Source organism: Mytilus californianus, unplaced genomic scaffold (genome assembly GCF_021869535.1).
Source record: "Mytilus californianus isolate M0D057914Y unplaced genomic scaffold, xbMytCali1.0.p SCAF_5, whole genome shotgun sequence".
Taxonomy (NCBI): Eukaryota; Metazoa; Mollusca; class Bivalvia; order Mytilida; family Mytilidae; genus Mytilus; species Mytilus californianus.
The window spans coordinates 11,371,718-11,399,606 of NW_026262701.1; the positions used below are offsets into that span (position 1 = coordinate 11,371,718).

General features: G+C 31.3%; 1 protein-coding gene across 1 annotated transcript in view; it reads left to right on the forward strand.

Moving 5' to 3' along the window:
• Nucleotides 1-27,443, forward strand: part of LOC127703174 (short transient receptor potential channel 4-associated protein-like) — a 32,461-nt gene extending 5,018 nt beyond the window's left edge. Inside the window, exons 3-24 of the mRNA XM_052207696.1 lie at nt 1,200-1,313; nt 1,785-1,845; nt 2,334-2,410; nt 3,345-3,504; nt 3,935-4,045; nt 4,919-4,981; nt 5,953-6,015; nt 7,149-7,271; nt 7,585-7,718; nt 8,168-8,247; nt 9,465-9,525; nt 10,331-10,389; nt 10,946-11,001; nt 11,686-11,731; nt 12,964-13,047; nt 13,957-14,047; nt 14,493-14,633; nt 16,258-16,369; nt 18,740-18,849; nt 19,402-19,550; nt 21,841-21,907; nt 23,420-27,443. Coding sequence (XP_052063656.1) covers nt 1,200-1,313; nt 1,785-1,845; nt 2,334-2,410; nt 3,345-3,504; nt 3,935-4,045; nt 4,919-4,981; nt 5,953-6,015; nt 7,149-7,271; nt 7,585-7,718; nt 8,168-8,247; nt 9,465-9,525; nt 10,331-10,389; nt 10,946-11,001; nt 11,686-11,731; nt 12,964-13,047; nt 13,957-14,047; nt 14,493-14,633; nt 16,258-16,369; nt 18,740-18,849; nt 19,402-19,550; nt 21,841-21,907; nt 23,420-23,542 — 2,085 coding nt within the window. The 3' untranslated portion in view covers nt 23,543-27,443. The remainder of the gene's footprint in view (nt 1-1,199; nt 1,314-1,784; nt 1,846-2,333; nt 2,411-3,344; nt 3,505-3,934; nt 4,046-4,918; nt 4,982-5,952; nt 6,016-7,148; nt 7,272-7,584; nt 7,719-8,167; nt 8,248-9,464; nt 9,526-10,330; nt 10,390-10,945; nt 11,002-11,685; nt 11,732-12,963; nt 13,048-13,956; nt 14,048-14,492; nt 14,634-16,257; nt 16,370-18,739; nt 18,850-19,401; nt 19,551-21,840; nt 21,908-23,419) is intronic.
• The last annotated feature ends 446 nt before the right edge of the window (nt 27,444-27,889 follow it).

Genomic DNA, 27,889 nt, shown 5'->3' on the forward strand with positions numbered 1-27,889 from the left:
CAATCCTACATTTACATTGATGCAAAATTTATAATAAAAAAAAAACAAAATATAAATACAGACATTCTCTCTAAAACTGTATCCAGTTGAATGTCAGTTCTATCCAAACAAATTTGTGTTCTAATCTGAATAATTAATTAGTGATGTACATATAAATATGCTGTCAGAAACTTAGTAAACATTTTAATCAAAAAACAGATATAATTTAAAGGTAATTTTCCTTCCATTACATATAATTATAAATTATTTGTATTAGCTATATATATTTGAAAAAAATGCAAATTGAATTCTTAGGCTTTATTTTAACAGTTTTACCAATTTAGAAAGAATGGTGTAATAATAGATTTTTAGGTGGATTATTGAGAAAAACATTTCCCATTAATTTTGTCTTATGTGTCTCAGATTTGCATGAACAAAACTTTATCAGATTTGTACACTTGTTATACCCCCCCCCCCCCCCCCCTTTTTGGTATACTGTTTTTTTTTACCTCTGTCTCTCCTTCCGTCAGTCCATCCGTCCGTCCTATGAATAGTTTCGTCGCATTTTTCTCAGGAACTACTTGACAAGGATTTCTGAAATTTGGTTTCAGGGTTTATATAAGTAAGTTTCACAGTGTGATGCGTTTTCAGATTCATCACTCAACAACTTCCTGTTTACTGAACACTTGTATTATTTTACACATGATAGCCAAGTTGAAAATTTTCGTCACATTTTTCTCAGGAACTACTTGACAAGGATTTCTGAAATTTGGTTTCAGGGTTTATATAAGTACGTTACACCGTGTGATGTGTTTTCAGATTCATCACTCAACAAATTCCTGTTTACTGAAATATTTCGGCGGGGGTATCATCAGTGAGCAATAGCTTTTACTTGTGTTACTAGAGTCTCAAACAAGTAAACCTATTTATAAATCAAATTCCTATGTCTTATTTTTATAAATACATTTGTATCTTTAAATTCAGGCCAGTATATCATATTGCCCAGTAAAACCCGGGTTTTTCCCAGTATTTCCCACTGGGCACGGCAATACTCTTAAAACCCGGGTTTTTGCCAACCCTGGTCAACATTACACTTTTACTCTGACAGTAGCAATAGCAGGCGACAGACAGGGTATATGTTTCTGAAGAGAATATTTTAAAAACTAGGAATTTACAATAAAAAGTTTCCATAATGCTGAGCAGTTGATCTTTTATTACAGACGTTGTTGGGTAATTTGATGAACTTTGAACCCAGAAGATCAAATGAAGAGTCAAATGCAGATGATGAACAACAAAAATATGCAGCACAGTTCTATGAACATGGTGGTGTGGAGGTAGTACAATAGTGTTTCAAAAATGTCTGACTTTTTTTAAACATGAAACCTTAAACATTATCTTCAGAACTGTAGAATTTTATTCAGTCACTTCAAATTCATGTTTAAAGATTTTTGCTACTTTGCCCAAATTTATATATTATTTCAACTGCACACAATATTATTTATATGGTTAATGTTGGTTGTTATAGGTAAAATTTGATTTATACTAAATTGATAAAAACATAATTTGTTCCTGTTTTTTGCACAAAGACCAAAAACCAGAATGTGGTATGATTGCCAATGAGATAACTCTCCACTAGAGACTAAATAATGTTGAAGTTAGCAACTATAGGTTACCATACGCGTACAGCCTTTAACATTGAGCATAACCCATACTGCATAGCAAGCTATGGCATACAGCAACAAACGACAACCAGTTCGTTCAAAAAAAATAGATTTATTTTGAATAAAAATTCAAATTTCTTTCAGGTATTGATGAGAATTTTGATGTTTAATACACAGTTTCCACAGGCATGTAAAAATATCAAAGGTAAGCACTGTGTACAGATCTCATTAGCAATATTTGGTCCACTACAAATTAATTCTTTTTATATTTAGTTAAAAAGAAATTGAGACGATAATTCACTTAGCAGGGAGCTTACACCATTGAAATTTCAATATATAGTGAATTTTACCCCAAAAAAAACTGTTTTTACCGAAATATTACAGCAGATGACTTTGGAGACATTTTTTTCTAGCTTCACTGTTACCATGCATGCATTACTGCTTAATATCTATGGAAAAAAAACACTCCTTCCTCTAGATATTTACATGTGTTAATATAAATGCCTTCAAAGACCAAAAATAACATTTCTTGAACAACCCAGTAACTGTAGTTAATTATGATGTCATCTTGCTTGAAGGAAGGATGATTCAATTTTAAAAAAGAAAAACAAATACTTTTTTTTTTAGGTCTAAACAAACTTTTTAAAAGAAATACCTGCTTTATGTTAAAATGTATTTTGTTTATACTTTTAGTTGGATATCCAGAGTCTGACCTGTTACTCAGAATCAAGAGTCTGGTTTTGGAAATTTTGACAAAAATATCTACAACTGTAAGTATGAATATCTTCAATTCTGTTGCTTCAATTATATATATTATTATACTTCACTATAGTATCCAATAATAAGATAATTAAGATATTACTGTTTGTTTTTTATTCCATGAGGAAAATTGTCCCTTTTTCTGAGGGCAGATTGTGCACAGGCAAAATAGCTGTTTGGGAATATGCATGTAGACAAAATAACTGTTTGAGAATATCTGTGTGGCGAAAATAACTCTTTTAAATTTGGCACACCTTGCATGTCAAAATAACAACTAGCTAGTGACGTCATATCGTTTGTTGACATCTGGAAAAAAATGGCAGCCTCCTCAAGATTTATAAACAATAATTATACCTTGGTATTTACTTCAGTAAAAAAATATTGCCATCATGAAAAGTCAATATCCAAAGTCATTAAAATCCTATGGACCTCAAGGAAAATAACCTTTCTTTGATTTAATGATTTTGGATATTAACTTTTCATGAAGGTCATAATCATGATAATTGTTTATTAAATATGATAATACTGCTGAAACAATTTGATGTGTCTTTGAACTATCAAGGACTTATAATAAGTCATCTAAGTGAGAACCTTGTATGGGATATTTTTTGCATTGTTCATAGGTTGAAATACATGTATATGTGGTTCAATGAAATCTACATTTCTTTCTACCTGACCTTGGACTTGATTGATGTCAAATTTTCAGAGCATTGGTGATCATTGATAAAAATCCTGGTATTTTCCACAGCAAAGGTGATCATGTGATTTACATCCTGATATTTTTCAGAGCATTGGTGATCATATGATTAACATCCTGATATTTTTCGTGGTCATGTGATTATCATCCTGATATTTTTCAGAAAATTGGTGATCATGTGATTAACATCCTGATATTTTTCAGAGCATTGATGATCATGTGATTTAAAACATCCTGATATTTTTCAGAGCATTGGTGACCATGTGATTAACATCCTGATGGAGGATGATGAAGTACTGAATTACGTGTTTACATTGTTATCACATACAAAGACATTTATAAATGCTTGTCAGTTGATAGAGGATATGTTACAGTCTAAACGACAAGTCTTAGATCTACATAGAATTAGTAAGTAGTTATTGGTATAAGATTTACATAGTTTAATATAATGAATAATTTGTTAATGTCTGGATTTGATTTAAACAAAACTAGAAAGAAAATAAAACCTTTATTTTTGTGGTTCAAAAATTAGAACCCCATAAAGAAGAATGAATCCCCAGTTATCAAATATTTTGAAGAATTTCAGTGATATGATGCCAATGGCTTTATGAATGTCATTTCAAACAATGGGGGTCATGTGATGTTTTCTTTATTATTAATTTGCAGTAAAGCAGCCTAAATTTTCTTCCTACAACTACAATAAAATTCCATAAAGATGCACTATAGAATAAACTCTATATCCAAAACAATAGGTGTATGATTTTGTCAAGAATCAATAGGAATATTATTATGGTTTTAGATTTCAGATTGACATTAATTGTATCTTTTTCTTTTGTAGCTAATATAAAGACACTGATTCTGTCTTTGACCGACTCACAACTGGCAAATTTCTGTAGAATATTAGCAGTGGCAATCTCAGACCTTGATATTTATGAAAACAAATCTTCATGTAAGTTGGAAATGTAAAACATATTATATACCTGCATTGTAGATTATTTTGATATCCATAAAATTGTGAAAGTAGTGGTGATGATGGTCTTGATGACTAATTTGCATTACATTTGATTTAACCTACAGTTATGTAGGATCATAACAATAGGGTTTTGAGACCAGCTTCAATTAAAAGCAAATATTGACTGGGTTTACTGGTATGTGAGTTCATCACTCATTAAAGTTCTGTATTGTAAGTTCAGGTTGTATGTTTTTCTCTACCAGTAATAAAACATGCGTGAAACCCCTAGAAAAAAGTCTTTCATGTCTAAAACTAAAACTAAAATTCACAATACATGAAAATATTAAAACACAATTTAAGTCGTGTTCCTTGGATATAGTAGGGTAGGATGGGTCTTCCTAAATCCCATACAACAAATAATGACTCATAACCTATGTCAAAATATATCCTTTATATCCTCCAAAGTTCATGGAATGGAATAGCCCTAATGATATTGTGTGGTTAAGTTTTCAGTGTCTAAGACTTATTTCTCTTATTGAGAACCCTGTGAGGTATATATTATATCCTGACTATGCATATAATGTTTGCCACTGGACATTTAACATGAAGCCATCTTTACAATCAAACTTTATTCCAAAAAGATGAATTAAATTGGGCAAATATTTTTTTATTTATGGTTGTAGGCTGAAAATGAATAATAAATATTTTCCATTAAAATGCAAAATGAGGTTTATTTTAACATAACAAGCAAAATTTTTGCATTCACTTTTTTAGGCAGCCCAGTATTTTTTTTTTATTTTGAAATATGTTGTTACTTCAGAATTTTCTGCTACATAATAAATGGAATAAAAAAATCTTTAATAATTTCAGTATTCGCTCAGAATAAACAGAAAAGAAGTAGAGGTTTTGTAAATGTTAGAGACATTAATCAAGGTAAGAAATAATACAATGAAAGGTCTGTATCATGTGTCTTTTGTCAGTTTTTCCTATGGTTTATTGGACAATATGCTGTTATATTTGCCTCCTTCATCCCAATGTTTGTCACATTTTTCTCAGGAACCTGTCTGTCCCATGTTAAATTTTTACTCAAGTTTATCATGAAGTTGGGGTCATCAACTTGAAATTTAATACACATGTTCATTATAACATGTTATAATGTGAACTTTTAACAATATTTGCAAAATTTGGGTTTGGATTAAGATTTTGTGGTTCACTGAACATGGACGTGTGATTGTGAGGGGATGGGAAATGGTGTCTAATAAAACCATATTCTTTATTCAGAACTGGGTTGTGAAAATATTTCATATCTTGGATACTACTATGAAATCTTAATTTCTGCCAAAATATTTCTAAAACTATATTGATAAAAAAAGACGTTGATTACTTGGAATTCATACAATATAGTATAAATGAAGTGTGTTTTTATGCCCCACCTACGATAGTAGAGGGGCATTATGTTTTTCGGTCTGCGTCCGTTCCTTAGTTTGTCCGTTCGTCTGTCCGTCTGTCCCGCTTCAGGTTAAAGTTTTTGGTCAAGGTAGTTTTTGATGAAGTTGAAGTCCAATCAGATTAGATTTATCAAATTAGAGTTTTGACCCCAATTTCATGGTCCACTGAACATAGAAAATGATAGTGCGAGTGGGGAGTCCGTGTACTATGAACACATTCTTGTTGGTAATCTTTTCCAGGGTTTGCTATTGAACACTGCTCTTTTAGTTTACATGTAGAACTTGCTGATAAGAAATAATTAATTGTGAATATGTAGGATGTTAGATGACACTTAAATAATTTTGTTATTCTCAATCAGAAGAATTGGATACTTAATTGTAATTTTAATACTAATATGAATTATAAAATAACAACTGGTAAATGATGTTGTCATGGAAATTGTTTTGTTATTTCAGAGCTGTTACTTGGTATTCCAGAGTTACTGCCCAGACTTGTAAACTTGGCTGTAATGAAAGATTGTAAGTGCTTTAAGTGCACTTGTTTATTCTTTTATAGTTTTTGCAAAAATAAAACCTTGAAAAAAGTATTGAGTGTTTCTTAAACACATCTGAATCAAAAAACTCTTGATAGGAAATACTTTTGAATAAATGTAAAGTTATTTCTGGAAAAATAATCGTGAATTATGATTTACAATAAAATAAGAAAAAAAGTTTAACTTGTACAGCATTCGTATACAGATTCTACCACCATATTCTGTGAGACACGTTATATCTCGTGTGGATAAATCACTATTTTAAACACACTTCTGTGCATCATCAGCAGGCATGGTCACATTAGATAAATAAGAGAGTGGTAGGAAAATGTGATGTCATTATTGATATTCCACAATTGAAAAGAGAACTGTAGGAAAATATGATGTCATAATTGATATTCCACAATTGAACAACTGAATAAAAGAACTACACATTGATTAAAAATCAAATTTAAAAAAAAGCCAACTACAGTCAAACCTGCCTTAACGGTCACCTCGTTTCAGCAGTCCCCTGTCTGTAACGGTCACTTTCAAACCATCCCTTTTCTCTTTATAATTTAACTCTTTTCAGCAGTTACCTGTCTAACACGGTCAGCAGTCACCTAATTTGCAAGAAATCGTCATTTTCGTGTTTTTAATAAGAAAATATTATCATGACAAAAAATACATGAGTTCAGTATCGAGGCCCAAATGAGAATTGGAACCCGTTTGCAACCGAGATCACGCAATAGGAGGTGAATTTGTGAATGAACGTGTTCCACTTCTTTCAGTTTCCATTGAAAACCGTATCCTCAGCTTATTTCTATTAACTATTTCAAATATTATCTTCCAATGAAGAGCACCAGAATTCACCATTTTTTATTTGTCTGCTAGCACGAACTATAAATCTACCGATTGAAAATATTAAAGTAATTTGCCCTGACCCCGGCCACGTGCTATGTTGGAATCGGAATTTTTTCAGAACCTTATTTAAAAGGTCACCTTTCTTGAGCGGTCACCTTTAATTCTTTCCATGAGTGACTGCTTAATACAGGTTTGACTGTAGTTGGAAAAAGATGAAACCAGTCAGGAATTAAAAAAATATCCTCTCATGCAATCACAAACTTTTATTTTAAATAGATACCCCCAGATACAGGGGAATGGTGAGTGAGTTAGATTGTTGGATGGAATGGATAGAAAATCAAATGGCAGAGGAGGTTTACGACACACCCACAGTAGACGATGATGAGGACTTTATTGGAGGTAAGAAAGGTTCTGGTGACTGGTCAATAGTTGGCCAATCATATTACAGATGTAAAAAAATGAATGCTGAAATGCATAGGTAGAAAAAAGGATTTTAGATATGATCTATTCCAGTCAGAATTTATGATAACCAGCATAACAAAAAAAAGTTTTTTTTATTGATCAAATTTGTTAAGTATTATTGAAACTGACAAAAGACAGATAAAGAAATATGTTAGAATGGTTTCAAATTTTTACTGAACAATATATAATTTGTATTGTCTGTTTAATGTTTCTCTTTTTTGCCACATATTTAAAGTAATTTTCATTCCAGGAATTTCTGAGCCAACATCAGCTGGTGGTGCTATGAATGTCCAGCAGGGTCTGAAAATAACCGAGGAACTTGTACAGAGAGTAGAGGTTGTTTATGTATTGGGTTTGTTCTTATTAGGAAAACATCGGAAAAAGGTAAGAAAAACAACAGGCACTAAATTCACACTTTTATATGTGATAAAATTTGATTTCTGAATAAAGGTCAACTGCAAAAGATAACTGGATATGTAAATTTACATTGCTGTTTGGAATTCATGGGGTAATTATTTCGTTTGATAAGGGAAAAACTACATAAATACTTCTCATTGTTTAGATATGGGAAATATTTTATAATTGAACAGTGAAACAGAGAAAATACTATATTCCTTCTCATACCTCATTTACAACGCAATACATTAAAATAGATATACTTATGAATTTTATTGGTAAAACCGTTGCAGGATCATGATTGTAAAATCACATTTATTGAATATAATTTGCGAAATCTGATGCCTATGTATTTGGAAAGTCACACACACACTGCATGCTAAAGAATTCTTTCTAATATGTCATAGATAACCAATACACAAAACTTTTTATTCTAGGTACAGAGAAAGCTGGCAGAACTGAAATTGGCACCTGGTTTAAGTGAATTGTTTGATCAGTTTATTTGGAAGTGTCAAGTGTATGTATTTATCAAATGGTTTAAAGTCAATTCTCATTATTCTGAGTACAGTCGAACCTCGTTGTGTCAAAGTCGAAGGGACCGGACAAAAGTATTCGACTCATCCAAGGTCGAGTGTGTCGTCATAAATTTGGAATGCATGAAATATGATATGAGATTTGTGTAAACTAGATACAATGAACAGTGTGCCTTTTTTCGATATGACACTTTATGATTGTGTAATCAATCTCCATTTTTGGTCCTTCTATTAATTAACACAGAAGTACAGGTACAAATCATGCACAAATAAAATCAATAGTCTACACAAATATTTACAAAGGTCAGTCACTATAAATTACGAAATCACTCGCGGCACGAAATAAGTTCTGAATGGTCTCTGATGAGGTGTGCTTTACATTAAATTATCATGAATTCATTATAATTGTCCTAATCCTTTTATTTTTTTGTAATTAATGAGTTTTAAATCTAATGATTCATTTAATCTCGGATTGGGTCATTTAAATTTGTTTCGTTTTTATCTCGGATGAAAAATTTTCAACACACTAACATTCCGCTTGAACGATCAACAAAGGTGTTAATAAGCGGTCACCATAAACATGTCATTTTAACTGTTATACAAACAAGTATGTTTACTCAGCTTTAATCTCTTTTGAAAATGATTAGGTGACATAAGAAATACATCCGATTTGAATGTTTATCATTAGGTCTGAATCTTTCGAAAATTCTTGGTTTCGTACTTCGAGGCATCGGGGTCAATTTACACTAATTTTACTTCGACGGGACTATAAAATTTACTCGACTTAACCGAGTATTCAAATCAACCAAGTTCGACTCATCAGAGGTAATAATGGATTGATCAAACGGGAATTTTACCGGGACCGAGAAATTACTTCGACTCATCCGAGTTTTCGACACAACAAGGTTCGACTGTACTTTAAAAAGAATCTTTCAAAGTAAAAGTTCATGTTTGTGTGATAATTAATTGTTCTTACCTACTGTCTGCAAATTCTGTAAAATTCTTCCATAAATATAGAATAAACTCTCCTAGTGAGTATCATATAAATAATTAGACAGAATTTTGGATGTTAAATTGTATTTATTCAAAAAAAATAATTAAAAAGAAAACAATTTTTTAAGTAATTTATGGAAGAAATAGTGATCAAGCTTGTGTAATACCATTGAAGAGAGGAAATCTATAAATATATTATTATTGACAGAAGCAGATATAGCAGTAGGAACAGATTACGTGGACACAACGCTGCCTGTGAATGTAGTCCTGTAAGTATTGATAGTGAGCCAAAAAGTTGGTGTCAGTTCGTCATAGGACAGAAGATTTGACAAAATTTTGGTTCCCTGTGAGTGACGCAATTGATGAACAAGGCTTGAAAGATCTCTGTCAAGCCACACAATTGATCATCTGGTGGTCTGTAACAAAACATAACTGTTCTGTTTCTAATATGCGTCTTGGGGTTAGGTTTAAAAAATAGTTTTTCAGCTGCAAAAGCAGTCATTATTGACCATTCTCTATGTTTGTGAATCAATGTTCAACTAGTGATTGACATAAGAAAGTGATCATGTTAAATTATTTATTCTACAAATACAGACAATATTATAAGTACCTTTTGATATTAGTGAGAGGTCTTCACGTTTCATAAGATTTCTCTAAGCCTGTTAGAGAATTAGTACACTCTGTCAGGAAGTAACTCATTAGTTTTCTAAAAGACGACTTTTGTTCAGCAGTCTAAAAAACTTCATAATTCATCAAGGAAAGAGCAATCAGTAAATTTATCTGTTCAGACTTGTTTTATCCAACAGCTCAGAATTTGATAGTGCCATTTTTAACACATTATTTTTAAACACCCCAAGACTGAAAATTGAAACACTTTAAAACCTATCACATATTGCTTTCATTTTTTTTTTGTTATAGGTAAGCAGAATAAGCACATTAAGTTTTTTTGTAGGAATACACTGTAGTGGTCTTACAGTAAATTATTTTCTATGTACAAACATTTCAATACAAAATGATTTTAATTTATCTTCAGTGTATTTGTATATAATAAAGATCTATTGTCTCTTTTAACAGGAAGTGGCATTAAAAATCCAGTTCTTACGACTTGTACATAGTTTCTGTGATCATTCTGAGTAAGTATGACTCATATACAGTTGCCCTGTTGATGCTGAGTAAATTAAATTTCTGCCCTGTTTCTGTGATCCTTCTGAATAAGTACCACTCCTGCAAAGTCTGTTCATCCTCAGTTAGTTTGTAGACTTTCTTGCTTATATGATCACTGTGTGTAAATGTGACACCTGAATAGATTTTGTGATCATTTTGAGTATGTGTGGCATTAAGATCATGTTTAGTAAGAAACATATATTAATTCTAAATATGTGAGTTCACTGTAAGTAGAGAATTCTAAGTAATAAAGGCTGATTTCATCCTGATTAACTTTCAACTTGTACATTCTGTGTGTTCATTCCAGAAACTAAAACATTGTTTATTTTATCCAGTGAAAACAAAAAAAAAGGCTTTCAGAAAATGAACTCTCAGAGCTTAAGGTAAAAACTCAACAGCGATAGAATTTAATTGCAATAGAAACTTGAATTCATGTGAATGTTTTTATGATCATTCATATAAATAGATGGTTGTTAGTTTAATAATGTTTATGATAACTACATGTACTTTGTTGTTTCTTTTTAGTTATAAACATTTGTTATTATCCAAAAATGAGCTCAATGAAGTTAAGAGAATTAACAGTAAGTAAAAGTTAGATTGTATTGTATCTGTTAATATAAATACCTGAATGCTGTTTTAATGAATATGCAGATTTAGCTATGTAAATATTCAGATTTAGAGAATAAAAGGTATTTTTTAAGGAAATGATTTTTTTTTTTGACTTACATGTGCATTTTATTTGTCTGATAAATTAACACATGTATACAAAATATGAAATTTGGCACCTTATTAGTCATATTCAATCTATAATGTAAGTATTGAATATAAAAAAAGGGGGCTATATTGCATTTACCTAGTTTGTCCCTCTGTCCATTAGTCCACACATTTAGCTCAGGTACAACTGAACAGAATGACCATCGTTTTGTCAGTGATGAGTTGTAAGGTGTGAGTGCTTTTCAGATGTGTCGGACCCCTACTTCTTGTTTACATATTTGAATATTTAAGTTTTACATTATGTTGAATGAACCTTCAAAAAATTTGCACTTTTCTCCTGTGCTACTGAACAGAATGACCATAATTGGTCAGCATTTTGATAGTGATGAGTTGTAAGATGATAGCATGTTTTGGATAAGTCAGACACCTACTTCCTGTTTTCCAATATTTTGAATTAAATAGATTAGGTACTGACATCGCATGCATGCCTGTTTTAATATATATATCAGAATATATTTTTATTATAAAATGTATTTTAAATTTCTTTTTAGCTAAAGCTGGTAATTTATCATTACCTAACCTTGATGCTGTAAATAAGTAAGTGTGTATTAAGTTGTTCAAAATTACATTTTAAGCAATTTTAAGGTGATAATGCAGTAAATATTAAAAGAAAATGCATTGTTTAAGAGTAAGTTTACCACTTCGTATCAATGCCATAAGTGACCCTTGTTGCAGTTTCCTACATTCCGTCGGCGTCGTTCGCGGTGGCGTCCACAAATATTCACTCTGTGGTTAAAGTTTTTAAAATTTAATAACTTTTTTAAAATATCCTGGATTTCTACCAAACTTGGACAGAAGCTTGTTTATGATCATAAGATAGTATCCAGAAGAAAATTTTGTAAAAATTTATTTCTTGTTTTTCCTTATATTACTTATAAATGGACTTAGTTTTTCTTCCAGTTAACATTACATACAGTCTGCAGTTAAAGTTTTTAAAACATTTATTAGATTAATAAACCATCCTGGATTTTTACCAAACTTGGACAGAAGCTTCTTACAATCAAAAGATAGTATCTAGAGGAAAATTTTTAATAATTTTTTCCCCATTTATGTTGAGCCTGCGACTTTTTCAAACCTGGACAAAGCTTGTTTATGGTCATAAGATAGTATCCAGAATTTTTTTATTCTTTCAGGTTCTTTGCAAATGGCACATCCACAAATTCTTTACTTCTTATATTTAAGACGACTCAATTCCTGATAAATCACATCTTGCGATAATACATTTTTATATTCATATTTATGTCACCTGGCAGTTAATCAATTTATTTTAATTGACTCTATATCATTGAAAATGTTGTTTATGAGGAAAAAAATGCTTCCCATATTTCCTATAACACAATTTTCTTATTTGCACATATATTCTACTTTTTTAGTTGCATCAATTATTTTGAACAAAATTTTATAATTGCATCTTCTCTTTACATGCATATTTATTGATGAATTAAGGGATAAATCATCAATCAATGTAAAAATTATCTTCTTTATCATTTGTTCATTCAATAAATTTATGTTTCAACTCTTTTATAAATCTATAAATTTGATTGCATACTGTATTCATTTTTTACAAGCATAACTTTTTTCATACATTTCAAACATTTTATTTTATTAACTGTAAATCTATTATGTGCATTTCCCTATCACACTGAAAACATAGACAACAGCAAAAGTAGGCGATACACTGGGTTCTACAGAACCTTTACAAATTTTTTAATGTCAAAAAAGCAAATCAGCTTCTAATGTCATTTAAATTCTTTTATTTAAATCTTCAGATCATTAATGTGCAAAGGAAGTAAAGGTCTGTTAACTAAAATAGTGGAAGTTATGAAGAAAGAACCCACTACATCAACTTTCAGGTAAGCATCAGGGGGAAACAAGAAAAAGGGGGTCATTAATGGATTTAATGTAGAAAATAGACAGAATGGAATGGTAACAGTAGATCATGAAGTACTCACTTCTTACTTTTATATAAATATAGGTGGATGGTGAATAAATTGAGCAGTATTTTCTTCTTAACTGCAAAACTCACACAAAATAAGATAACTCCTTGCAGGGAGTAAAAATTTATATGTTAAAAGACAACTTTTGTTTACATTCATTAATATTTGAATACTTTTCATGACTTAAGGATGTTTGCTACTCTGTTTCAAAATAACAAGCTTTTTAAAAGACTGTTATAAATTGATAGTATATAAATAAAGGAGCTAAAAAAGCAGAAAAAAATGAAGGGTCCCTGTGCTGGTTTTCGAGGTATAAGCCATTGAAAATTTGGCGGGAAATAATTCTCTCTAGACTTTTCATACATTTAACATTCATGACATTAGCACCCTTTTTCTTTCAAAAAATATGAAAAAATAACAAGGATTTTATAGGATTTTCAAATATGGCTTTTTAAACTATATGTAATAGAATTATGAAAAGAAAAGTAGGGGTTAGTGGGGAAATATTTTTATTGGCACTAGATGGATAAAACCGGAGGATTCCGAATATCTGGCAAAATATTCAAAAACAAGAGGAGCAAACATCCTTAAATAGTATTCTACGTGGTATAATAAGAAGTTGAAGTGCTATTGGTTTATGCAGAATGTCTTGCAGTTACTTTATAAAATATTTATATGCCAAGGGAAAAATAACAACATGTCACGAGAGGTATTTCAGTGGGTTAGATATAAAAAGTTCTTAACATTTATAAAATAAAAACAGAACCATGGATATCACGACAAAGATTTTATCAAATATATTTAATTGAGTATGTTATATTTCAGGTTCTGGCTGGCCAGAGCTGTAGAGAGTTACTTGAGAGGTAATACATCATACTGTGATCAGGTCTTCTTAATGAGAAGAGGACTTCTACAAGTAAGTATACACTCACCAAAAGGACCGTTATGTTCTTCTGTCTTGACCTATCAATCTACAGTTCTCGAAATAAAATAAATAGTAAATCATATTACCATTCTAATCACTTGGTATTGGTAGAAACAGCCATTACAAGGCATAAGTTTGTGCTTCAAAACAGGTGTGGGAAATTAATTTGTAAAAAGAAGAGAGTTGCAATCTTTAAAGTTGAGAAGGAAGGGTTAATTTGCTACCCACTTGCCAAAAAATTACTGAAAAATGTCAGTGGGAAAAGCCTATACCTCAAAGAAAGTGTTATGTGTTTACAAAAATTCCAGTTCACCAAAAATAAATACAGTTAAGTTGACTACATTACATGGAATTAATGTAATTTAAATGAAATATGTCTATAGAAGCTTCCATTGTAGTGCAAACACAAATACAATTACTTATATATCTTTTACAGCATGTTGCAACAAACATTGTGGAACATGAAATAAGACACAAGGAAATTCTACAAAGCAGTTTTGACTTGTTGGGAGAACTTGTTAAATTCAACATAGAGGCATTTAGATCATTTGATGAAATTCTAAATACTTCACCTAAGGTAAGTCACAGTATAGAATATACATGTAAACCATTGCATTTCCACCTAACAATACTTGTAAAAATGTCATTAGACATGGACAATTTTACTTACAGGCCAAAATGATAGTAAATAAGTACAGCAGCTAAAATTTTAAAATCTTTGATATATAAATTGATTACTGTGAACTTTGCAGTTTTTAATATGTTAAATCTTTGCAGAAGACATCACACTGAATAGATATAAATAATAAGCCTTTAAATGAAAAGGTTCTTGTTTTTTTTTTTTTTTTTGAATAGTAGTTTTACAGAAAGTAGAACTTTAGTAGTACAGAATTTACGATTTGACAAAAGATAGCAACCTGTATAGATAGAAAGGACATTTAGAATAGATATTTATGAATACTGAGTACTGCAGCCTCTTGTTGTGACAAGGTGGAAGAGGTTTTGAAAAACTTAGATGTTTTACTTTCAGGATTTTAGTATATTTTTAATGATGTAATCTTAAAGCCTAAGTCACCTGACCTATCACATTAATGATTGGGGACAGGGAAGAGTGTTACGAATCTTGATGTAGGAACACCACTATCAAATTGCACACTATTTATTATTGTCATGACTTAGTATGACAAGCTGTATATCAAGCTGCACACTATTTATTATTGTCATGACTTAGTATGATAAGCTGTATATCAAGCTGCACACTATTTATTATTGTCATGACTTAGTATGACAAGCTGTATATCAAGCTGCACACTATTTATTATTGGCATGACTTAGTATGATAAGCTGTATATCAAGCTGCACACTATTTATTATTGTCATGACTTAGTATGACAAGCTGTATATCAAGCTGCACACTATTTATTATTGTCATGACTTAGTACGACAAGCTGTATATCAAGCAGCACACTATTTATTATTGTCATGACTTAGTACGACAAGCTGTATATCAAGCTGCACACTATTTATTATTGTCATGACTTAGTATGACAAGCTGTATATCAAGCTTCTCTGTGAGGGATATAAGTCTTTGAAGAATGAAAGGCTGGCACTTGTTTTGTAATAAAAGAAGGAATTTTTAAATTGTGTTGTACTTAGCAAATATTTCCTGTTCAAGGCAGCAGAGTAGGACCCTTGTATTTCACTGATAGATCAGGCCCAGCTACTAAGCTAATTTTTAAGATAGGATGACAGATATATAGAAGAACAAATTCAATTTTTCAGACAAGAGAAGGATCTGATATTTTCAAAATGTAAAAGCAAATTCATGTGTTCACTTAAAGTAGTATTTATCCATGTGAAATTCTGTCTGTTTTTAATTATAAATACCAATTTCCTTTAGGGCTATTCCTTTAAATTTGATGTGAAAGGGTAGGAAGGGAGTTCCCAGAACCCCCTTCCCCTGCCCACGACAAAATTTTGAAAACATAGTTTTGACAAACAACCCATGTCAACATCTTAATGTCTTAACATTCACTTGATGGAATAACCCTTTAAATTGTACGTAAAAACAGATGCATGAAAATAAAAAACAATTTTTGGGTCTCAAAAGTTACTAATGGAACAAAAATATTACGATAATTCATAGTTGATTTAACATCTTATCAACAAACAAACTTTGAGAACTTATATTTATATTTCAGTTTGATAAGTTCACCAGTACAGTAAACAGAAACTTGGTTGATTCCAATATGTTTATCCGTAGTCTTATATTGTCCTTAGAACATCTGACCAATGATGAATCCCCCTGTAGAGGTAATTAAAGTGTTATAGTAATGTATTCATTGTTAAAACATACCTTCCTTAGAACATCTGACCAATGATGAATCCCCCTGTAGAGGTAAGTAAAGTGTTATAGTAATGTATTCATTGTTAAAACACACCTTCCTTAGAACATCTGACCAATGATGAATCCCCCTGTAGAGGTAAGTAAAGTGTTATAGTAATGTATTCATTGTTAAAACATACCTTCCTTAGAACATCTGACCAATGATGAATCCCCCTGTAGAGGTAAGTAAAGTGTTTAAAGTAATGTATTCATTGTTAAAACATACCTTCCTTAGAACATCTGACCAATGATGAATCCCCCTGTAGAGGTAAGTAAAGTGTTTAAAGTAATGTATTCATAGTTTTTGTCTCGCCTTGACGGAGTCAAAAAGCAAGACATAGGTATGCTGTTTCCGGCGTCGGCGAAGGCGGCTTCAACAATGTATTAGTTTGTGATTAGGTCTAGTTCATGCTGAACCACTAGTAGTAGGTCAATGATATTTGGTATGCAGTTGTATTAGCATTGGCACATCTCATTACCATGGAGATTATTTGACCCCAGTCTGTTGACTTTGAAACTTTTCATAGTTTACATGTATTAGTTTGTGATTAGGTCAATTTATGGGGAACCACTAGTGGTAGGTCAATGATATTTGGTATGCAGTTGTATAAGCATTGGCATATCTCATTTCCATGGAGATTATTTGGCTCCGCCCCCTTAGTCATGGTCTATAGACTTTGAAAATTTTGCAAAGTTAACATGTATTAGTTTGTGATTAGGTCAGTTCAAGGGGAACCATTAGTGGTAGGCCAATGTTAATTGGTGTTCAGTTGTATAAGCATTAGCACATCTCATTTCCATGGAGAATATTTGGCCCTATCCCCTCAGTCATGGTCTATTTACTTGAAACTTTTGCTTAGTTTACATGTATTAGTTTGTGATTAGATCAGTTTAAGATGAACTGCTAATGTTTAGTCAATGATATTTGGTATGCAAATTTATTGGCATTTGCAAGTATCGTTTCCATGGAGATTATATAGCCCACCCCTGATCATGGTTCATTGACTTTGAAACTTTTATATAGTATACAAGTTAATGTTTGTGTTTAGGTTTGTTTAAAGGGAACGACTTATAATAAGTCAATGGTATTTGGTATGCAGTTGTTTTAGCATTGGATCATCTCATTCAATGGAGATTGTTTAGCCATGTACCTTCAGTCATGGTTCATCGACTTTGAATATTTGCATAACTTACATGTTAAAGTATTGCTATTTTAGTTTCAACATTTGCATTATCAAAATTACAAAAAGGCGAGACATATCTCTGTGATAACAGTTTATTAAAGTAATGTATTCATAGTTAAAACATACCTTCCTTAGAACATCTTTGTTACTCTGCTTGGCTTAGGCAAGTTTGACAGTTTATCAAATTTTCTGTTTACGGTTATACTAAAAAATACAATGTTGTTATACATTTTTATACGCCCGTTTACGGGACGTATTATGGTATACCTCTGTCTGTCTGTCCGTCGTCAACATGTCGGACAATAACTCAAAAAGGCTTTAACCAATTTGCATGAAACTTTGGTGAATTGTTCATATCTATTGACGTGAGCTCCCTTTCAATTTTTATAAATTTTGGATGTTACGTTTCTGAGTTGTGTTTTATTCATTAAAAAAGGGGGATTTTCCAGTTTTCGGACAATTACTCAAAAATGCTTTGAACAGTTTCCATGAAAAAATTGTTTATATCTATTGATGTGAGCTCCCTTTAGATTTTTATAAATTTTAGATTTTACGTTTCCGAGTAATGGGGTTTTATTTATTAAAAAAGGGGGATTTTCCAGTTTTCCGACAATAACTCAAAAATGCTTTGAACAGTTTTCATGAAGCTTTGGTGAAATGTTTATATCTATTGATGTGAGCTCCCTTTCGATTTTCATAAATTTTTATTTACGTTTCCGAGTTATGGGGTTTTATTCATTAAAAAAGGGAGATTTTCCAGTTTTCGAACAATTACTCAAAAATGCCTTGAGCAGTTTTCATGAAACTTTGGTGAATTGTTTATGTCTATTGATGTGAGCTCCCTTTCGAATTCAATAAATTTTAGATTTTACGCTTCCGAGTTATGGGGTTTTATTCATTAAAAAAGGGGGATTTTCCAGTTTTCAGACAATTACTCAAAAATGCCTTGAGAAGTTTCATGAAACTTTGGTGACTGGTTTATGTCTATTGAAAAAGCGACAGGCATATCATGCGCTCATGACGCAGCTGTTTATTAAAGCATACTGCTTGTTTGACCTATTTAAAGTTTTACAATTTATCTGAAGCTGTTATATGTGTTTTCTTCAATTTCAGATTATGCCAAAAAAGAAAACAAATTGTTGATGTATATAGGAGATTTTAATAAACAGTTGGATTACCTGTATAAACTGATCAAAATAATCAATGTACAGAATCTCACACAGGTAAAGTTATTATTGACAGGTGAACTGACTACAGAAGACATGTTTATCTTCAGTGGTTGTGTAATAAGTGGTGTAGGACAAAAAAAATCCTGAAATTAAATGCAGTAGACTGCCTTGAAATCTGTGTTTTATATATGTAATATAATGTTTTCTTATCCCAGCTCTAAGAGTGGGGGGGGGGTTATTGCATCAAATATGTTCATCACACTTTTCTCTGGAACTTCTATAATTGGTAAAACACAGCATTTCCTGAACAGAGTTCAGGTGATATAACATTAATTAATTTCAGACTAATTTTAAAAGGCAAATATTAAATTTGAAATGGAGAAATGGTGTTTATGATGGCAGTAGGATTAAGTCAAAATCAATATTTGTTATACGGGAATAATAATTTGAACTATTTATTTGTTCATATGAGGAAAACAGTTGAATTTTAATATACTTCTTGTAAAATGTATTAACAAGTGAACACAATTATTGCAGGCTGACAGAAAAAGTTAAAACAGAAAATTCAGTTCTTAAGTAAAATCTTGTTTTTTTTTATTATTTTAGGAAAATGTTAGCTGTTTAAACACAACTCTGGTATTTCTGATGTTTGCCAACAGAAAGAACCAGTTACCCCGGTATCTCCAAGCTCTCCGTGATGAGAAGGAGGACATGATGGATGTCAGTGGTTGTACAAATCTATTACGCAATTTTAGGTCAGTTGATAAAATTACTAGGAAGGGAAAAATTAACACAGTATGAATTTTATTGTAATTGTTTTTGTCGAGCCTGCGACTTTTGTCGCAGAAAGCTCGACATAGGGATAGCGATCCGGCGGCGGCGGCGTTAGCTAACTTCTTAAAAGCTTTATATTTTAGAAGGTGGAAGGTCTGGATGCTTCATACTTTGTATATGGATGCCTCATGTTACGAAGTTTCCGTCAGTCACATGTCCAATGTCCTTGACCTCATTTTCATGGTTCAGTGACTACTTGAAAAAAAAGTTAAGATTTTTTGTAATGTTAGATTCTCTCTTATTATAAGTAATAAGATAACTATATTTGGTATGTGCGTACCTTGCAAGGTCCTCATGCCCGTCAGACAGTTTTCACTTGACCTCTACCTCATTTCATGGATCAGTGAACAAGGTTAAGTTTTGGTGGTCAAGTCCATATCTCAGATACTATAAGCACTAGGTCTAGTATATTCGGTGTATGGAAGGACTGTAAGGTGTACATGTCCAACTGGCAGGTGTCATCTGACCTTGACCTCATTTTCATGGTTCAGTGGTTATAGTTAGGTTTTTGTGTTTTGGTCTGTTTTTCTTATACTGTATGCCATAGGTCTACTATATTTGGTGTATGGAATGATTGTAAGGTGTACATGTCTAGCGGGCAGGTGTCATTTGACCTTGACCTCATTTTCATGGTTCAGTGGTCAAAGTTAAGTTTTTGAGTTTTGGTCTTTTTTTCTTATACTATGTGCAATAGTTCAACTATATTTGGTATGTGCGTACCTTGCAAGGTCCTCATGCCCGTCAGACAGTTTTCACTTGACCTCGACCTCATTTCATGGATCAATGAACAAGGTTAAGTTTTGGTGGTCAAGTCCATATCTCAGATACTATAAGCAATAGGTCTAGTATATTCGGTGTATGGAAGGACTGTAAGGTGTACATGTCCAACTGGCAGGTGTCATCTGACCTTGACCTCATTTTCATGGTTCAGTGGTTATAGTTAAGTTTTTGTGTTTTGGTCTGTTTTTCTTATACTGTATGCCATAGGTCTACTATATTTGGTGTATGGAATGATTGTAAGGTGTACATGTCTAGCGGGCAGGTGTCATCTGACCTTGACCTTATTTTCATGGTTCAGTGGTCAAAGTTAAGTTTTTGAGTTTTGGTCTTATTTTCTAATACTATGTGCAATAGTTCAACTATATTTGGTATGTGCGTACCTTGCAAGGTCCTCATGCCCGTCAGACAGTTTTCACTTGACCTAGACCTCATTTCATGGATCAATGAACAAGGTTAAGTTTTGGTGGTCAAGTCCATATCTCAGATACTATAAGCAATAGGTCTAGTATATTTGGTGTATGGAAGGACTGTAAGGTGTACATGTCCAACTGGCAGGTGTCATCTGACCTTGACCTCATTTTCATGGTTCAGTGGTTATAGTTAAGTTTTTGTGTTTTGGTCTGTTTTTCTTATACTATATGCAATAGTTCAACTATATTTGGTGTATGGAAATATTTTATGATCTATTTGGCAGTCACGCAGGTTTTATTTGACCTTGACCTCATTTTCAAGGTTCATTGCTCAGTGTTAAGTTTTTGTGTTTTGGTCTGTTTTTCTTAAACTATAAGCAATAGGTCAACTCTATTTGTTGTATGGAAGAATTGTTAGCTGTACATGCCTGCCTAGCATGGTTCATCTGACCTTGACCTCATTTTCATGGTTCATTGGTCAATGTTTAGTTTACTTGGTTAATGTTAAGTTTATGTGACAGTTGTAATAAAGCTTTATATTTAGGACTATCAACATAATATCAATGATTAGTAAAGAAGGCGAGACATTTCAGCGTGTGCACTCTTGTTACCATTGGAATGTAGATTGGTGTTAAAAATTAACTTAAAAGTGTCTGCCAGATAACTTCAAAATATGTTCCTTGGTAAAATAAAATCACAATTAAGTCTTTGTATTTTTATCGGGTATTAAAATGTTAGTAGTTGATATTTTCCAACTCTCAATTTAGCCATTATTTTTTTCCTCATTCAAACACTTGTTGCATACCTGCAAATGGACTTGTATAATGGACCTAGATTTGTGCAAAACATTGTCTTTACTCTCTAATATTGAAGTTAATTTAAACATTTTAACATATACCAAAGGACTTTATTATCCACCCTAACATGTCTTCCTATTCTCTTTTAATTTCAAACTTTTGTGTTGTTTGGGAATATGAACAATCAATCATTATATTATATTATATAATATTTTTTGTTTCAGAGATTTGTTGATATTCTGGCAGGATCATTATCTACACAAAGACAAAGACTGTAGTGCTTTAGAAAAGGTAATGTATTTAGTGTATTTGAAGAAGAATTCAGACAAGGTTAAGATCTACATTATAGGTTTTATAAATAACTCCTTCAAATATTAGACATTTTAAAGATATTATTCTTTATACACAACTTCATGTAAAATTTTATGAGGCTTAATAGCTTGGTATTATTAACAGAATTAAGCTATATTGCATTTTAATACATTTTCAATTTGTGTCACTACTTTTTATGTAGTCATACTTACGGTCTCATATAGTTGTTAAATTCTATTTCATTTGGTCTTTGGTGGAGATTTGTCTCATTGGCACTCATACGACATCTTATTTTTATATTAAGATTTATTGCAAGAGGAAAGTGAGTTTTAAGGGATAAAAAACACTTTTTGCAAGTAAAAGGCAAACATTTTCACACTTTGTCACTTTTTCATTGACCTGATCTTGATCGATATACTTAAGTGGTTTTAATCAATTACCTACTTCATGACCACAAAATTCTCTATCCCACTTAAAGTGTCTGTACATAAGTGCAGCATTCTTATTAGGTCCCACAGACAGGTTAAAAAAATTAACACAGTTCATACAGTAAAACCATAGATACAATTTCTTTTATGTCTTAACATCTGGTATGATTTTGACAGTTTGAAGAGATAAAAAAATCTTGTTTTTCAAATCCTCAACCAATGACCTAATTTGCTTGAAAATTGCTGTACCCTTGATTCAGATTTATGCATATATTGCTTTGAAATATTGACTACAAAAATTTAATTGTGTGTTATCAAATCCAAGAATTTAGAATATAAAAATATATTAGAAACATGACTGAACAACTCATAATTCAGAAGAGGGGATTATCAACTTTTTAGTCATGAGCTGACTATTTTCTGATATTTGAATTCTTAAGAAGCTTAGTTGTCCGAACATTGGAATTTGTGATTAAAGAACAAAAGGCAAGGAACTATATTTTTTCTATGCATTCTAAATTGTTTTGATACTGACAATGTCTTTGAAACACATATTGTTGTATGATGCAAGGGAGAGTGAATTGCAACCAATGTAATAATTTGAACTATTGTAATATTAACATTGCCACATTTGTGACATTAATGAAGAAAAAAAAACATTCAGGACTTGCAGTATTGCTTCCACTTTGTGTATGACAGTTTGTTGTTAACTTTAAAATAAATCCCCAAATACCCTGTGGTACTCTGTTCAAATTAACATGTTTGGTTGCTAAGGAAAAGTCACCATGTATCACTCAATGTATATGATAAAGCTCTTACATGGCACATAGAGATTGTTCACTCAGTAGTAGAGTTTCATTATTGGAATCCAGTTTTGTGCAATGTATATTACTGTAGTGTACAGTACAATTGTTCCTTAATCTCTGCGAACTCGTTCTATTGTTGGAAGGAATGAATTGATACATTGGCTGCCAGTTGACAGCAATATGTAGGGTAAACAGGAATAAATGATGTTAATTTGTTGAAAAAAGTTACTTATTGCAATTCTTTTTTTATCTTTCAGAGTTCTAGAATCAGTTTTGACTACTGGAAACAAACTGTGTCAATTCTAGTCGATGAAAACAAGGACTTAACAACGGGAATATTACATTACATTACTCCAATACCATGTGATAGACCAAACTGACATAAAATATCAAATAAGCTGTGAACAACAGTGATGCATAATTTTACAATCCTGTAGATCACATGATTAACACATCAGTTATCATGTAATGTTATCATGTGATGTTACGATGTAACTAAATGGGAGTTTGTATCAATGAAGTCTTTCTGGGAATTGAGGCCAAGAAAAGCAACACATTTCTGATGGCAGATTCCTCAGCCTACAGATTTTCTTTGAGTTTTTCCTAGTTCAAGGTGCCAGTGAACAAGACGTTTCATTAATGGAAATATTTTCCTTTAAATTGTTTTTATTGTTGTTTTGTAAATGAAGACAATGCAATGATGGTTTAAATCTAGTCTGGGATAATGACATTGCTATGAAATATTTTTTATGACTTTGTATATATAGTTGTTTTCTGTTAATCCATATACAAAAAGTGCTATTGTCAGATCAGTCAATAATGCAATCTATAGAATTAACAGTGCTACAGGTATGCATAAAATATCTCATGAATTTATATTAAAGCTGGCTTTTTTCCTGAGCTGAAGTACATTGTATATGTCATGTTATTTTTCAGATAACTAGTTTTTCGCTATCGTTGTTTTCCAAAACATCTTTTATAGATCTTCTTAGCAACAGTTTTCATGAATACTGCTTTTATGAATTGCTACCATGATTAATTAACGGTTTGATATTGACTGATTTGACTGTTTTTGAGCAAATACAGAATTATTTGTCACAGTATTATTTATCTTGCAAATGAAATCAGATCGGTCACTGTCTTTTTAGAGGATTAAAATGTCTTCTTTTTCAAATACAGCATAATATAATTTCCAATTTTTTTTTGTTTCCTCATTTTGAAGAATTCTTGCAGGGTATTAATGTTCTCCATTCTCAATTTTATTGTGCACATTTCAACATTGATCATAATTGAAGTTTTCATCCATATCACCTTGTATGCTCCATTATTTACACATGAAATGTTTGTATGCAAATAAAAGAAAACAGTTAATTGAGTAAAAATAGTTAAATTCAATTTTCCTAGAGGCATTAAAAATCCATGGATGTACCTTTTATGTATGTTAGAAAGAACAAAATGTCATAGACTTCTTCACACAAAAAGAGCTTTAAATGTATGTGATGTCAAGATTTCATATTGGAGCTTTGCTTCATGACTGATATTTAAATGTTGTGTTCTTTTTATATTATTTATTTCATTGTATATCTTCTTTTATAAAAATGATGTATTCTTTGTGTGCTAAGAGCACATACAATTTTACAATTGATGTATTGTAAATAGATGTGTATAAAATTTTATGCAAAGTGAAATCTAAACAAAAAAATTTTGATGTATTATATATATAAATATTTATTTGTGCCTGATTCTATTTCAATTTCTTTAATATTAAAACTTGATTAAATTTTAGTACAGTTATGATACAAAAATACAGTAATATTTCTTGAGTCAGTCAGGACAGAATCATTACTATAGCCATTCAACAAGTTTGTGTCCATTACAATATTTGTAAGGGAATTCTACAATAACTTTTGCTTTTTTGCCTTAAATTATATTGTTATTAATGAACTTCCACAATAGCAAAAAGACAAATTCCAGCAAAATTTAAAAATAAGATTTTCAATTATTTTTTAAGCAAAATTAGTAAAAATTTACTTAACTAAAAATAAACAGTTTGATGCACCCTACCCAGGAAAACTATTAGTAGTACCATTAACATATAACTTTTCTCTATACAAGTTCATAGGCTGTGTATTATATTTCCATGCCTACTTATGAATTAATTTCAAAACCTGATAATATCTTCATGTAGTAGGCACCTGCATTATACAGACACATCTAGCTTTTAAACCTTCTGTTTAAGTAGGATTCCTGTGTGTTTAAAAAAAAAACACCACTACAATCAAACAATGCTTGAACAGTCATGAGAATGCATTAACCATTAGAAGAAATCATCCATGCTATCACTCAAACTATTTTATAGGTTGTTTTTAATTTTTCCATGACACGGGTGAATGAAAACTGCAATAAATTGTATGTGTTGTACATAAAATCATGCCAAAATTTTTTATGGAAAGTAGAATTTCTCCTACATTGTACATAAACATAATCCTTCATTGTAAAAATCATATAAATAAATAGATTTTAAGTTTATATTTATGTGAAGTTCTGAACAAATTAAAATTTCAAAAAGCCTATCATTTGGATAGAATCCAGATATATTTTGTTGTCTTTTGTGAAAAGCTTAGTAATATGTCATATTTAATGATAAGTGCCCACTATGATTCAGAATTTCCTGATTATTTAAAACAACTTTAGGATTCTGCAAAATTTAAAGTCATTCAAATATATGTGGCCTTTCTCATTATTTTTACAAATGCAAGCATTGGCAGGAATTCTTGTAAGAGCAACCCTTGGTTTTATTTTTATGAATAGTTGTCAATATTAAAAAAAAATCCAAAAATTCTTTGAAACATCTTCATGTCAAAGAACCATACGATAGAGATACAAATCATGCCTCTAAATGCAGAAATTGATCTTTACACTAATGGGTTAATGCTTGTAAATGATGAAGTAAATTATACCAGTTGGACAAAGAGTAAAGAGGATTTTATGGTAATTTGGAATAAACTAATACAGCACACATTGTAATCAAATCATTTTTACCAGTATTTATAATCTGTTAATATATGTTATATGTTCCAATCGAAGTGTTAAGTGAAGTATATAAAAACAAGTGTTCATGTTTGAAAGGTGGTTGTATGACTTAACTGCCAAAGGTTTAAAACAGAATAATGGGCTTTCATTATCAAGTCTCAGAGTGTGAAACAGTGGATCTATTTATTTGTTAGGAGTCATCATAAATCACTTATTATATGGGGAACTTGAGCTATTTTCAGAAAACAATGCTTTGTCAATATGTGAAAATATTTTAGTTTTTTTGTGTTTTCTGAATGATGATTAACTAAATGTGTAAAGAGCTGCATGACTGTTTAAAAAATTACATGAGGTATGAATGATATATATCCAATTGAAGTTTTGTGTGAATGTAAACTGATTCTGGTTTGATTATATATACCACATATCAGATTGTTAACAAAAGTATCACAATAGGTACGTAAAAACTCTTTTAATATTAAATCTTTTTGACTAAAATAATTTTCCAATTCTCATTTCTGAAATAAATCTTCTCTATTTTTGTCTGAAAAATTATTAGTGCTTTCATTTAATCTTCGATATACTTTTAGTAGGTAATCTATAAGATCCTTCAAACTTATATTCATCTTCATGACATTTCCTTAAATTTAGTTTTGAAAAATCTACAAAACCAAGAGCAGTAAAAAAACTTCATGAAGAGGCTGTAAACTAAAAAGGCATTAAAACAAAATTAAATGTACAATTAAAGAATAAATCTCATACTCGCTTGTTTCTGTAATGTCAGTTTTATGAAAAAGGTTAAGCTAGGTCATTAACCCCTGTCTGTCACATGTACCAAATTATCAGAAAAGTAGACCATATGTTAATGACAAAATTGGAACTATTTATGGTATGATTGTCCTGTTAATATGGACTTGTCCTTGTCTCTGGTGAATAGTTGTGCAAGTGGCAATCAAACCACATCTTATTTTTATAACCTCAAAACAAATTCTTTAGTGAAGGAGTGGGGAGAGGAAAATATTTTTACAGATCACCTGGTACATGTAATTTTTTATGAATGAATTTTTGTGTTTGAAAATGTGGAGAGAACGATAACCTTTTTACTGTAGATGAATATTGATGTAATACAAATATTTCACAGTGAGCTTGAGATGAATGTACAATTTGAATGGAAGATGATGTATAATATGGTCATTAAATTATTATAATATATATGTAAATTTATCAAATAAAAATTGACTTTATTAATTAATCTTCTTAATCAAAGGCTGTGTGATATTCTGGAAGTTTCTGTGAATCTGTTTAGCTAAAGATAGTCCTAGTTTCACCAGACAGATAGTGGTGATCTGTTTCTGTCTATATTTGTAAGAATGCAACTTCTTTCGTGACTCTGTTAACCTCTCAGCCCCAATGCTGCCTGTATCAGTGATTGCAACAGCCATTCTTTTATAGCCCATATGACCCTCCATACTTTTTTTTAGAACTGCTCCAGCTGATGTGTGTTGACAGCAGGGAGTTCAATCTTGCAATTCATGGTCCATAAACTCTTTCCAGATGTGTTGTTTTGAAAATATGACAACCTTGATACCCTTCTTAAGAGTTAAAAATCGGAAAACTGAAAAGTGGCCAAAATCTGGATGGGATTGGAGTCAGTTGATGGCCACTACATTAATGGTATAGGCTGTAGGTATTAA